At 43.4% G+C, this 14,685-nt stretch overlaps 1 protein-coding gene across 13 annotated transcripts in view; it reads right to left on the bottom strand.

Annotated features, from left to right (window-relative positions):
• PPFIBP2 (PPFIB scaffold protein 2) overlaps positions 1-14,685 on the bottom strand; it is a 147,985-nt gene that overhangs the window by 40,057 nt on the left and 93,243 nt on the right. For 8 of the 13 annotated variants that reach the window (XR_001889103.1, XM_017891642.1, XM_017891647.1 and 5 more), the window contains 3 exons: positions 11,612-11,743; positions 4,879-5,061; positions 871-963 (listed from right to left, as the gene is read on the bottom strand). Coding sequence is in view for 12 of the 13 variants with exons in the window: in XM_017891642.1 (XP_017747131.1) it covers positions 871-963; positions 4,879-5,061; positions 11,612-11,743 (408 nt within the window). In the remaining variant the exon portion in view is untranslated. The remainder of the gene's footprint in view (positions 1-870; positions 964-4,878; positions 5,062-11,611; positions 11,744-14,685) is intronic. The other 5 variants (XM_017891648.1, XM_017891650.1, XM_017891651.1 and 2 more) reach the window with 1 other exon arrangement.

Here is a 14,685-nt window from a genome sequence, read left to right as displayed (position 1 = left end):
TTTTTATAATAATTAGCAATTAACTTGCACAAAAAATAAAATACAAAGTAGAAGTTAAGAAAACTCTAATAAAATGATCCAGTAATGCCCTTGGGTGGCACTGCAGACACAGTAGGGGAAGGCAGGTGTGAGCCTCCCATCTCCCCATACTCCCCAAAGGAAACCTAACTGTAGCCTAATGTAAACTTCCTGAAATTTAAATAACAATTCACCGTTTTAAAACCCAATGTGCAGGCCAAAAAAATTCATGGGCTAAATGTAACCCACTAGTTTTGATCTCTGCACTTTAGTATAGCAAAAGAAGGAAGAAACAAAGGGGGGAGGGAAGAAATTTATTTCACAATAGAATTTATTTTTGGTGTCCTTTAAATTGCAGGCTCCCTAGTTTAAGCGAAACATGATTTGATTGAAGAAATAATTCGAAGCTTATATCATTTTTAGGATTATATTTTGTGCCAAATATAAAGCATGCCTATTTTTTGAAAAACTGATTCTAGAAGGGACTACTGAATTTAAAATGATGCATCCAACATCTGCTTTAGGACTCATGACTCACTGCTTGCCACTCACTTGCTCCCCCCACTCCTAGCCCCTTCTTGGTCCAGCTTCAGCCAGGCGTTATGGGGTGCAGGGAGAGGAAGCAGACTGGGTTACTACACTTGAGCAATTCATAATCTCACAGGCTTTCTCCATGAGGATCTTTCCTGGATCAAGTCTGTCTGCTGCACAATCTGGGCACTGTTGTGTGTCCACACTGGAGGGTTGATTTGCATTTTCAAACTTAGGCTACTGGAAACCCCCAAGTTGGAATGCAGACCTTCTCCACAAGGCCCTCGTACTCTCTCCATAAGCATCAGGAGTGCCATTTACCTTAGTGGCCTTTAGCTTCCATTCATACTGATTCCGTTCATTTTCCAACTCTTCCACTTTGATTTTGAGGTGCCTGAGCTCTTGCAGTAACTCCTAGAGGGATGAGGGAGAAAGACAAAGTTCTGATGGTTAAAAGATGTGCTCTCGATTTGCCAACCTGGTTAAGCTCATGCATAGGGGATGCAGCAACCACATCAAGCTCCATATAGCAGCTTTAATCTTTAAACATGTCCCTTGTTTCAGGAAAGCTGTATGGCTGTTAAAAAACAAAGGCCAGCGCATTCCAGACATAAGACAGTGAAAACTTTCCTTTTAGTTTTAGAACCTGTTCTGCCTGCCCCTTTCTCTGACATCTGTGTCCTCTGCGGGATATGCCAGCATCACACGCATGAGTATAGGCAGGCAGGTGAGGCTTTGGAGTGGGAAGAACAGAGCTGCTGAAATGAGGCAGCTTCTTCCTTGTGATGCAAAGTAGTAGGAAGCAGGCTAATTGGGAGCATCTCTCTGTGCTGGGAGTGAAGGAAGATAGAAGAAGGGGCCTATGATCCTGGAAGGCCTCCAAGAGGAAAAAAATGAAACCCTAAGGGAACAAACGTTAAGGGCCAAATATAGATGCCATAATGGGTGTTCCAGTTCAGAGGAAGATAATGGTTTGAAGAAAGAAGGGAGGGAGAAAGCATCCAGGGAGGAGTAAAGATAGGAGACAGAAAGGGAGATTAACTCATGGGGCTGGAGCTGAGTATGGGTGTAGGTACACAGTGGAAGATGAGGCTGGGAAGTTAAGGTGAGGCCCTAAGGTAAAGGCTTGAGGATGAGAATACATATGATGAGTTCTGATGCCATTCTTTGCATAGTAGTGAGTCACTGAAGGTTGTTGAGTGGGGAGGTGACACAAACAATTTTCTCTTACATGGAATTCAAGCCCATATATTCTGACTCCAGGACCCTTGTTTGTGAAACTACTCCTTCTATAAAGATGACTCCACTAAGCACTGTTATCTTGAACCATGATTCCCTTAACAGACAATTAGTCCTGCTGACTAGCTCCCATCAGAAGAATTGGCATAAAGATAATTATTTCCATAGGCTTTCTGAACTGCAGTCTCATACAACAAACTTCCTACTTAACATCACTTGGATGCTGAACAGGCACCTCCAGACTGTCATGTGCCAAGTGGAATCCTCAACTCCCCTCCTAGTTACTCTCATCTCACTAAATGCCATATCCATTGATCTAACGGCTTATCTAGAAACATAGGATCTATCCTCAGCATCTCCCTCTCCTTCCTCCCCTATGTATGCAATTCATCCCCAAGTTTTATTAATTCTACTTCCAGGAAAACGACTTGAATGTCGCATTTCTTTCCCACTCAGGCACCACCACTCTGGTCTAGCAATTAGCACTGACAGCCTGGACAATTCATTGGTTGCTTCTCGGCTGTCTTGCTCCTCTCAAAGCAGTTGACCCCGTGGCATCTAGGGGAGTGATATGATCAAACCATACATTAGATCACGGCACTCCCATGCTTCTCAAAGCTCATAAACTTCAACCCATGACCTGACACCTCCCTGCCTGCCTCTTGGATCACTCTTTCTCCCTAGTTATGCTCTAGCCACATGAATAATTTTCAGTTCCTCTCTCCAATTTAGGTCTTTGCAGGTAACATTCCCTCTGTCTGGAATTTTCTGCCAGGTTAACTCCTGCCCATCCTTCAGGTCTCCCTGAGTAAATCTATCCTGACCTCCATACTATATCAGTCCCCTCTGCTATATTCTCTTGTACTTCCTACATAATACGCAATTAAATATTTATTTGTATGACAGCTAACAGCTAGCTCTCCTCCTAAGCTGTAAACTCCATGAGGCATTTGCTAACCTCTGATTATCTTGCAGTGCCTGGCACATAGTAGGTATGCACAATTTGTCAATGAATGCACACATAAAACTCAAGTCATTATTTAACTGGCCTGGAGGTCTTGGCCTTCTGAGATAATCCACCACGAAGTGACATTGCTTACCCTTGAATTTCGTAGGGTCATTTATTAAGATTGCCTTCTAGCTGAGGTGAGCATTTGCTGATGCCCATTAAAAACAAAACAAAGAAAACTTCCGGCCAGGCACGGTGGTTCACGCCTGTAATCCCAACACTTTGAGAGGCCAAGGTGGGTGGATCACTTGAGATCAGGAGTTCGAGACCAGCCTAGCTAACATGGTAAAACCCTATCTTTAATAAAAATACAAAAATTAGCCAGGTGTGGTGACGAGTGTCTGTAATCCCAGCTTTAAAAAAAAAAAAAAAAAAAAAAAAAAAGGAAAAGGAAACTTCTCAGCTAAGGCTATTGCATCCATGATCCGCATCACTGGATATCAAGGCCTCAGTTACCTGCTTTGACTTGCAGCAGACCCTGAATCATTCTCTGAGAACATTATTGGCCCTGCTTGAGAGGCTCCAATGCCCACAAGTTGGGGGTTCTTCTGCTCAGCCTTGTGTCCTAGCCAGGCTACTCAGTCTGTTGGGAGAGGGTGTCAGGCCAGCTGATACCAGAATCAGAAGTATACAGGTTCCTACTGCCTGAGGAGCTGCCACTGTGGGTACACAGCGATCATCCTCTCCAGGCTCTGTGACCTCTAGAACATCCTCTTCCTTCCATGTTACTTGTCCATCACTGACTACCAACATGAGTACACGCACATTTTACCTTCCTTTAAAAGTTTTGCTAGAGTAACCTACTCAACATAGGTCATGCGCCAACACCCTCTCAAGGCTTCTCTATCCAAATCTACATTTACATCTTGACTTTCCTATTTTCCCCCTGTCCTTTAATGCAGCAGGAAATCTTTCCCACCGAATCCCTCCCCCCAACACCTATGTCTACATTTTCAACAGGCTCTCTAATTGAGTAAGGACCATAGTAACTTCCTACAGAGCCAGGGTACCCTCTGTTACTCATGGCTGCTGTGACCTCAGTCTTTTCTTGGGGAGCTTCCAAGTCCTTTTCAACAGTAGGCCTCCCTGGAGGCATAGGCTTGTCTCTGCTGAAGCTGATATCACCTGCCATGAGCAAAGTCACAGAGGACCAGGTCATCCCCATGTGGAGAGCCAAGTCCAGAGTCCCAATCAGATACAGCCCCGCGTGGCCCAGTGGTTATAAAATCAGCCTGATGTGATTATGTGGGGGGGATTTTTCCTGGAAATTCAGATGATGACTTAATTATTCACAGCACATGAAAACTCGCATTTTATTTTTTCACTGGGGGTAAACATAAACTTGAAAGGATTCTTTTCATAATACTTTTTTTTTTCCTTAAAAAAAAAACATGGCCGGGCGCGGTGGCTCAAGCCTGTAATCCCAGCACTTTGGGAGGCCGAGACGGGCGGATCACGAGGTCAGGAGATCAAGACCATCCTGGCTAACACAGTGAAACCCTGTCTCTACTAAAAAAAATACAAAAAAACTAGCCCGGCAAGGTGGCGGGCGCCTGTAGTCCCAGCTACTCGGGAGGCTGAGGCAGGAGAATGGCGTAAACCCAGGAGGCGGAGCTTGCAGTGAGCCGAGATGTGGCCACTGCACTCCAGCCTGGACGACAGAGCGAGACTCCGTCTCAAAAAAAAAAACAACACATGTGAAACAAAACTTTGTTTAATCTCCCAGCCTGGGAGGAGGAATCAGTATCTGAGTCATATACGTGGGAAGGGGAACCATGAGGCTTCCTGTGGCACAAATGCCCCATCACTCAGAGCACCTGGTGCACCTCATTCCCAGCCCTTAAGGAGATGAGTGCCACCTGTTTGAGGGTTGGCCTCACCTGCTCAGACCCTGCTCAGTGAGGGTCACTGAGCTCACTTCACATCCCAAGAGGACTGAGTGAGTCCAAGCTCTGCCCAGAGGTAACAACAGATCCATGCCAAGCCACTGCACTCTGTTCTGGTTAGGAGAAACCCCAGCCCCTCCACGAGTGAAATGCCCCACACACGCATGCTCTGATATACTTAAGTGTGGTTCCTACAGGTGACCCCTCCCAACAGGCACAGTCCTGGCTGCAGGACTGGGACTCGGCCACACCGTCGCTGGCCGCCACCTCCTCAGGGTGGTCCCTACTGCGTAACAGGCGCTCTTGAATCTGCCTGTGGATGTCCAGCTGCAGCCTACACATCTGCTCCTGCAGCTCACTGATCACATTCAGAACCGACTGTAGGAAGGAAAAGAAAGAAGAGAAAAGCGCTCCAGGTCAGACAGCTCTCAGATGCAGAACTCCTTAAGAGAACAGCACAGAGGTGCATGGGGCAGGGAGGAGGTGGCACCCAGTGGTCACTGTCGACAGCCCTCCACTTTCCTCACCAGAACCAAAAGACATGGCATTTTTCCTCAGGCCTGCCCTATCCAGGTGCCTGTCTGGCAGTTCGAACAAATCCCCAACGGCTCCTTTGTGCCATACTGTTGTGTCAACACCGAGATATGGAGTCTAGAAGAAACCCTTCATCCAAGCAGAAGCAATAGCAGATGTGGGTGTACACCAGGGCACACACACAAACACATCCCCTCTCCACGTATGCATGATACACACACTGACTCCCCTTACCCAAACACCCAGTGTGTCAGCACCTATGCACAGGCGACATATGGCACACATAACACTTATCCATGACAATATGTACCTAAACTCTGAACTCAGTCAGACACCAATATGCTATTTCAGTGTCTTCATCTTACATTCCTCCATCTTGTCTACAAGATTATCCCAAGCAACGTTTTTGCAACACTTCAGTGAAATGTGGATTTACCTGGTCTACCACAAGACACATTCCTGGCCAAACCGGTAAGGCCAATCTAATGTGACTCACTCCTCGAGGACACCAATCCCCGCTATTTTGTCTCCTAGCTTCTTGCAAACCATCATAGAGTTGGCCCCAAACTCAATAGACTAAAATTTATTGAATCTATCACACTTTTGCCATTTTGAAAATCAAGAAGGAAATGGTTCCAGTTTTCTAGAAACATTTGATTTTACTGATTCCTTAAAATTAACTTATAGCAAGCAGTTTGGGGGACTACTGTCCTAAATTTTTTGTACCTGTCAGAGGCATCCATGGAATCAAGTCCATTTTTTCTTTGTTTTTCTTATTAAGAACGTAACTCTGTGTGTGTTGTGTGTGTGTGTGTGTGTGTGGCTTTGTGTTGTCCTCAGCATTATCCTTTAGTTTGGGATGTCCCCTTCCTGACACTGGTCACGCAGGTGCACTTTTGTCTTTAGCGTATGTCCTTTCTGCTTTTTGTACAAGCCCCTCTGAAAACTACTTCCTTTCAAGAGACCTCTAAGCTCTTCCTTTTTATTGGTATTATGTGTGAGATTGCACAGTCAGAATTATATTTAAGTAGTTCAACATTCTTGGGTCTTCCTCTACTCGAGAGTTCCCCATCCATTTTATTTTTAAACTGTCAGAGTTATGATTGACCCAAGTCTACAGTGCATGTCTGTTTATGCCTAGTTTTTTCCGTGCTCACCCTTGTGAACATTCAAATAACAATGACCACTTTCTCTCAAGGTACCTATCACTTTTACTTCATAAACCAGTGCCTCCTTTTGCTTCAATATTGGAGCTAGAATGGCAGTTTTCCTAGTTTCGTCTTCTACCCTCTGAGTAGAGTATAAGCAAGTGAGAAAAACAAACAAGTAAACATTCAAATGCTTCAGAATTCAGCTGGGAGACATTTAGGAGCTAACCAAGTAAGTTGCTGCTCCCCTTCCTCTATCACTGCCCCTTGTGTGCATCAGTCTGGAGACCTGCAGCAGGAACACATCTGTTTTCCTCCCTCTGCTCAGCGTGTGGGCTACTCTGCCTTAATTCTCCTTAGCCATGTGTTGTCACTGTTTTATGGTATGTCTGTCCTCAGGCTTGGCATTTCAACTTAGCTTTATAATTTTTTTTTTTTTTTTTTTTGAGACGGAGTCTCGCTCTGTCTCCCAGGCTGGAATGCAGTGGGGTGATCTCGGCTCACTGCAACCTCCACCTCCCAGGTTCAAGTGATTCTCATGTCTCAGCCTCCCAAGAAGCTGGGACTACAGGTGCACAATACCATGCCTGGCTAATTTTCATATGTTTTAGTAGAGACAGGGTTTCACTATGTTGGCCAGGCTGGTCTCAAACTCCTGACCTCAAGTGATCCACTCTCCTCGGCCTCCCAAAGTACTGGGGCTACAGGTGTGAGCCACTACACCTGGCCTAGCTTCATAATTCTTTATCTCCAGGGCTGGCCCATCTCCTCTCTTAACAGGTCTGTTTCCCTCCCATAAAGCAGACCCTTTTGTAGCTCTATTCCATTCTGGGTCCCACATCATGATGTCTAGGTGGCATTTATGAAGTTATAATTGCTGTCCCGTGTTGTAACCTCAGCTCACTTTGTTTTTTAATCACACTTTGCCAACCATTAAAGTTCTTCTTTGTGGTTCTTTTCTATGTGAAACGACTGGGCACCTCCTGTAATCACAGTTGTTCCCAATTCCATCTTACCTGTTAATCTTGTATACAATTTTACTTAGTTCTTTCTTCTTTTTTCAGGCTCAGTTTAATACTGTCCTGGCACTCTTATGCATTACATTGCTCATGGGAATATAACCTCTATGTTCTAGAGAGGGCAATTTGGAAATATCTGTCAAAATGTCAAGTTCGCATACTCCTTGACCCATAAACTCCATATCAATATCTTTACATATATACAAGATTATTCACTGCAGCATTATTTCTAATAGCAGAAACTTGGAAACCACCTCAATGTCCACTGAGAGGGGACTAGTTAAATAAATTAGGCTATAGTTGGATGATAGAACAATATGCAGACATAGATATGAATGAGGAAGTTTTAAAACATACTTGGTGTAAAAGAACTCCAAGACTACTAAATTTAAAAAGAAAGGTCTAGAATAGTGAATATCTGTATAAAAATGAGGGGAAGTGTGTGTGTCTGTGTGTATCCACATGGATGTACTTGTCCACACATAATATAACTCTGGAAGGACACACACCGATCGCACTGGTTCCTGACTGCTGACTGGAGGACAGGTGTTGAATGAGACCTTTTGCTATATGCCCCTTTGAACTCTTGATTTTTGAATTGTGGGAGTATATTTCCTATATTGATGCAAATGAGTAAAGAAAGAAAATAAAAGCAAGAATAACAAAACTCTCCTCATTAGGCCAGCTCATCTCTGAGCAAACACAATCTTCCCAGATCTTGCTCTGTAGTCCAAGTCCATCATTCTGTTGCCTCAGTTCAGAAATCAGAATCCCTTTCTCCCAAGGTCCTAACCACAAGAAATAAGAAATGATGACATCATCACTTGTGCTGTAAGATGTTTCCATTTTCTGCAGGAAATCCTAAAGATTCTTTCCTGTTCTCTTCTTGCTCACATGTACCCCTGATCAGTTGGGCTGACTCCCCTTCCTAGCATATCTGGGGTCCCTGCTCCCTTCTTAACAGGCTGTTCTGGCAGCTACTCACAGAACCCTCCAGTTACCACAGTGGGGTCCAGCTGCAGGTTGCCGGCACCCCCATAGCATGGGGAAGCCAGATTCCTTTCTCAGGGAAGACCCATCTGAGCAACACGCCTATGCAATGCTTTGATCTGTGTCCATACACAGGTTTCCCTTTACCTCTGGATCTCTTTCTTTCATGCTCCATCCCCTTATTGTGGTATTTACTTTCTATGTCAATCATTCTTCCATAGTCCTGCTTTTCAGGAGTACATCTTATTTATCCAATCTTCAGTACCCTCATATGACCCTGAACCATTGCAAAAGGCTAATGAGAAAAGGTAAACAGGAAACCTAGTATTCATCCACATCTCATTTGGGCCACTACTCACTCCTGAGCAAGGCTGGCCATCAAGGAACCTGTGCCTGCAAGTCCTCAGGTCTTACAGAATGACTGTCAGTAATCATTTCCACAACTTAAACAGCAAGATGCTGGCTTGGGCTACGATCAGAATCAGAGCAGAAGGAGCAGTCTGCAATGCTCTTGCCACCAGCATTCTCTTCTTTTCATTAAAACATAAAACAGAATTTGAGGATAAAGCCTGAGCTAAGCTGAGGAAGTTTATTTCAAATCTGGCTACCTCATACCTAAGGAAAAAAAAAAAAAAAAAGAATCCTGCCTGTTCCAAACCACACACAATGGGCCCTTAAGCTAAATACATTCACTGGAAAAAAACAGCAGCAGTACAGTATGGAAAGCAGCATTCCCTTTATTCATGCAATTACAACATCTGATGACCTCAGCTAGCAAAATGTCTCACTCAAAATAAACATCTCCATGCACATGACAATAGTGCAGCTTAAGCAGCACCCTGTGGTTTTTAAACCCCTGGTGCTCCAGATACTCACAAATAGAGGTAGAAGTTCTGTGCATACCAGCAAAGATTATGTGCAATTACAAGAATGAGGAATTTGTTTCAGATCATGTGGCTGCTCACTGATTATCACAGGTTTGCACAGCCTGCAGAATTCCTCCACGTGGAAACCTAATGTTTGTACTAGCCACTGGGAAGGGCTGTTATCTGGTAGAATTGAGGCCAGAGTATGCGTTGCCTTATGCATGAACAGACCAATGAAAACAAAACAAAAAATTCAGATTTAAAATAATCCTTCAGAAAAGAAAGAAAAAAGCAAACAGTAAGATGACTGTGTTAGTGCTTCTTATCCCAGAAGCGGGAGCCCTCCTTCCTTTCTGATGTCCCTTTAAAAGGACTGCATTATCCCAGCTTGGTGCTAACTCTGCATACTTCCACAGATGGGCTGACTTTCATACTCACACCCCCCACCCCTCATGCACGGATCCCAGAGGTGACTGGTGTAGAACCAGGTATATGACCCAAATTGACCCAATGAGATGCACTCCTGGGGCTTTTGCTGGAACCTTTGAGAAAGCACCTCTTCGACTGCAGAAGTTGCCTGGCTGGTAGGATATCATTCTGGAGCTACCAGTGGCTATCTCTGTCACCACTTGGGGAGAGTCTTCTTGAGAACAAGGCTAAAACAGAACCAAGTGACACAACTGAGACTAATTTCTAGTGACACTGTGAGATTACCTGGATCTCGTCATATTGCATTTTTTAAACCCTAGACTTTTCAAGTTATGTGACATAGGTCTCTCTCGTCCCTTTTTTTCTTGATTTTGAGTTGAGTGTCTGCCACTTTAAGCCTTCTCACAGAGTTTATGGAATTCTGCCCCCAAAGTCCTAATGTGTGTTCACATACAATCAGGCATGTTGAAACACTGGTAAAATAACTTTAAACCAGAAGAAAATTCAGTTACTTCTCCCTGAACATTTAATTCAACTAACACTTCACACAGATTAGCTTTCAGGCTGTGTAAACTTTGCAATATGTAAATAACGTATCTATGTCTACATTTTCATTTCCAACATGCTTAACAATACTGTCAGTAAGTGATCAATAAAAGCTAACTATTACCATGCTAAGAGTTCCACATACATTGTCTCATTCACTCCTCAGAATAACCAAAGAAATTGGAAGTATTACTACCTCCATCTTACAGAAGAAGAAACAGGTTTGGGAGGTTAAATTACTTGCCCCAGATCACAAAGCCACTGAGCTCAGTTTAAAGCCAGGAGATCTGATTTATAAGCCTGGACTCTTAATCAATACAAGCTACTGTTCTCAGCTTATTGGGGATATCTTCTTTTGGCAACTGTACTTCTAATTAATGAACATGTTCTCAAAAGCAATGCAAGGAATATGCTCGCACATTAGAAATATTCTAATCACCAGTGTGTTTACTCAGCAAACATGGCAGGTTTCAGTATGCACTAATGCTGGCACTTATCAGAAGGGAACAATATCTGTCTTTGGCCTAAATCTACGAAGGAGATGAAGACATACCAGGTACTGACAAAATGCCAAATACTATGACAGGTACTTAACTTTCATGATTTTATTTGGACTTTACCACACAGTTATCCATTTTACTGCTAACAAGTAGTTGGGTCAGTAAATGAGCAAGGTGTTTCTAAACCTAAAACCTATCTTCTTTCATATCTCTCATTGTTGGTGTGAATACAAGAACTTAAAGGTAGAGGCACATGAAGACGGTTATCTAAGGTTAAAACAGGCTGCCTGCTCTCAAAGGAGTCTGAGTCTAAAATTCTGTAAACATTTATTTAAAAAAGTCTGGCATATTCCAGCCAATAGCATACAAAGACTGAAAAACAAAATTAGGAAAACATTCTCTAAGAGAAGGCCTTCACATGGCCGCTCCATAAGACCCATCAGGAGAAAAGAAACACATAACCTGAGGTTCCACCTGCGTCAGGGAAATGCACATCAAGAAATGTTTCCAGACTCCTTGGATCTAGTGACAATGGCCTGTTGGGAGGCCGACTTCATTCTGGTACGTCGTCATTTCCTTGGTTCTCACAGAAGACATCTTGTGTCCCTCCATATTTTGTCTTATTCTTCCCCAACTATTGCTTCTCTTCCCATCCTTGTCAGCAGTTTGAGGGCAGATAAAGCCTTAGAGCCAAAACTGGGTGGTTTGGATATTGCTGAAATTTGCAGGCCACAGCAAAACCTGATAACTTGGTATTAACAGATCACTGCATCTCTAGTGTATAGATATTTCTGGCACCCAATAGCTTCCAGGCTGGGAGTTGACAAGACAGCCTAAATTCACATTATGACAGCCTTCCCAGGTCTGAGCTTAAGACAATACAAGTTCACCCTCACCTCTGCTTTTCTCTGCTTCTCCTCCTGCTCTCTCTGCTCCTTCTCCATGCCAACCAGCTTGAGCTTCAGCTCAGACACTTCAGTCATCAGATCAAGCTTCTGGGTCTCAAGAGATGTGCGGCTTAGCAGCTCCTGCAAGCAAAAACAGATCTTGAAATCAGAAACCACCATGGCAATAAGAACAGCTCTGGCTTCATCTATAGCACATAAGGCAATACCTAAATTGTGTGTTCAACAACACAGAATTGAGACCGGTACATATGAGTCACAGGCCTATTATGGATGGGCCTGGGCTGACGCTGGGCTACTCAGGAATAGCACACCCCCAATACCACCCACTGTGCTTTGATAGACAAGGTGAGTTACATTTCTCAAATATGTTTGCCCATAGAGACCATTATTCATTATTTCCATGTAGAGAAAAGTGAATGGATACTTTCAAAGAACCAAATTTATCAATTTTTTTAAAAGACAAAGCAGCAGGTCCTCTCTATCAAAACAAACAAAAACGCTTAACAATATATTTTTTTCAAAGCCAAAATTTCTAGATCACTTTCTGAGCCCAACCAATATTCAGCCCAATCTTCAACATGTTTGAATACAGGACTTCACTGCAATGAACCCAGACAGGAGCTAGAGCACAAAGTAGATGTTCAAAGAGTATTGAATGATTACATATGAATCTTATGTGAGATGGATCTTTCCTAGGCTATTCCAAAATTATAATCTGGCCACTCTGGAATGTAAATAAGAAGATGGTTCTTTCCCAATTGTGAGGACAGACCAGGAAGCTTATTACTAGTCTTGCCATCACTAGAACAGTAGCAGACTATAACCAAAAAACCCAGGTCTTTGACAACAAACCTGTCACTAATAAAAACACTTAATAAGCATAAACAAGGTAAAAAATTAAGATGATAGACAAGACACCCACTTAGAACTAATATGATTACAAAGGACCTCAAAAAACAGGAGCATTTCCTAAAGTCCAGGGCAACATATTTTTCCATTGGCAAAGGGCAATGTCCTGTAAGGTCCAAAATCCTGGCACATGGTAGACACTGGCTACACAGGTTGTGGCAAGAATAGACACAGCAACCAGGAATAGCAATGGGCCAAATGAACAGAAGAATATGCAATATCCTGCCATGGTTTGACCATTTTGTATCATCTTGGGCAATCCAAGCTCAGCACAAGAATGGCAATCTCAACACTCTGACTCAGCCACTACGAGGTCACAGATTTGGAACTGTCCTCAGATCATGAATCAAACCACACAGGACAGAAATTTTTGACTTGGAATACATGATTCCCCAGGCCAACAGCCTGGGAAACAGCCTACCTGGGAAAGGCAGGCAACAAACTGTTCATCTGCTGGTCTGAGGGGATGGGTATCTATCTAGAAGCCCAGCAACTCAGCATAATAAGCTCCCCAACCTCTGGGACTAAGGAGGCCAGCTCTTCCTGGACCAGCCAGACTGGAAGCTGGCTCACAAGGCAGAGGCAGAGCACTGCAGCCAGAGCACAGGCTACTTGGCCAATAGGAGTCAGCCAGATGAGTGTGTCCAATGCACTGGAGAACTGAAATATTTTGAGTGCCTCTTCTGTACCAGAGACTGCTGGTGCTTTTGTATACATCTTCTTAATAAACCCTCCCAGTGAGTTGGCAGTAAATATTATCCCAACTCTACAGATGAGGAAACAGGCCAAGAGAGAGTATGTAAATCTTTTGGCCAAGGACACAAGCCAATCAGCAGCCAAGTTTTTTTTTTTTTTTTTTGAGATGGAGTTTCACTCTTTTTGCCCAGGCTGAAGTACAATGGCACGATCTTGGCTCACCACAAGCTCCACCTCCCGGATTCAAGCGATTCTCCTGCCTCAGCCTCCCGAGTAGCCAGGATTACAGGCACCCACCACCACACCCAGCTAATTTTGTATTTTTAGTAGAGACTGGGTTTCACCATGTTAGCCAGGCTGGTCTTGAACTCCTGATCTCCAGTAATTCACCCGCCTCAGCCTCCCAAAATGCTGGGATTATAGGCGTGAACCACCACGCCTATAATCCAGCCAGCAGAGTTAGTTTTCAAACAAAACTCTGTTTGATCCCAGAACTCATTTTAGTCTATTGTATCACACAGTTTCCCAAACAGAGAAAGAAGTCCAAGCATTTTAAGAGACATTTAAAAAAATATGCTAAAATAGGCAATCAACAAACATTCAGTGAGCCCAGGAAATGTCCACTCAAATTGCCAAGATTTCATTGAGCACATACTACCTATCAGGGCCTAGTGCTAAGGCTATGCAGGCCACAAAGGGCCTTAAGCAGTTCTTCACTGAGTGTGAGGGAACACACAAGTTCTCTGAGTCTTGAGTACATGAGTATCTCAAGATGTAATCATCGCCCACACCACCTATTCTCTTCCCCTTCTTTCCTTTCCCTACCTCCCTCTCTTCCTTTATTACCTCATTCTCTAGTTCTCCATCCTTCTGCCTACCCAGCTTGTTCCCAAAATGTTTTTAGGTAGTTTGCAAAATAGATATTTTCAAGTTAAAAAATAAATCATAAAAATTAAAGCAGGTAGGAAAATAAGTTAAAGTCAGAGTTACAGTCAGTAGAAAATCTATGCCATAAACTTCTATAAACAGCTAGAGATAGACTATAATGTACGCGTGAGCCTCCCAGCTGCCAATGCAAAGGGGAAAAGGAACAAGTGTACAGGTCAAGGTCCACAAGAAAATGTCTTTAGACTACTAAGATCTCAGGGGAAAAACATCCTCCATGAGACTTCATTCTTTCATTCAACAAATATGTTTTTAAACACCTACCAGATGCCATTGCCTAGACACATGACAGTTACTAATAAAACAAAGCCCTTGTTGAGTACTTGAACATCTTAAGATGATGCTCAGCCTGGGCACAGTGGCTCATGCCTGTAATCCTAGCACTTTGGGAGGCTGAGGTGGGTGGATCATTTGAGCCCCCAGGAGTCTGAAATCTGCCTAGGCAACAGAGTGGAACTCTGTCTCTACAAAAAAAAAAAAAAAAAAAAAAAAAAAAAAAAAAAAAAAAAAAA

The sequence above is a fragment of the Rhinopithecus bieti genome, unplaced genomic scaffold (assembly GCF_001698545.2).
Source record: "Rhinopithecus bieti isolate Rb0 unplaced genomic scaffold, ASM169854v2 scaffold_21601, whole genome shotgun sequence".
NCBI classification, from domain to species: Eukaryota; Metazoa; Chordata; class Mammalia; order Primates; family Cercopithecidae; genus Rhinopithecus; species Rhinopithecus bieti.
The sequence above is the reverse complement of the archived record's forward strand: the minus strand, read 5'-3'. Positions and strand labels throughout refer to the sequence as shown.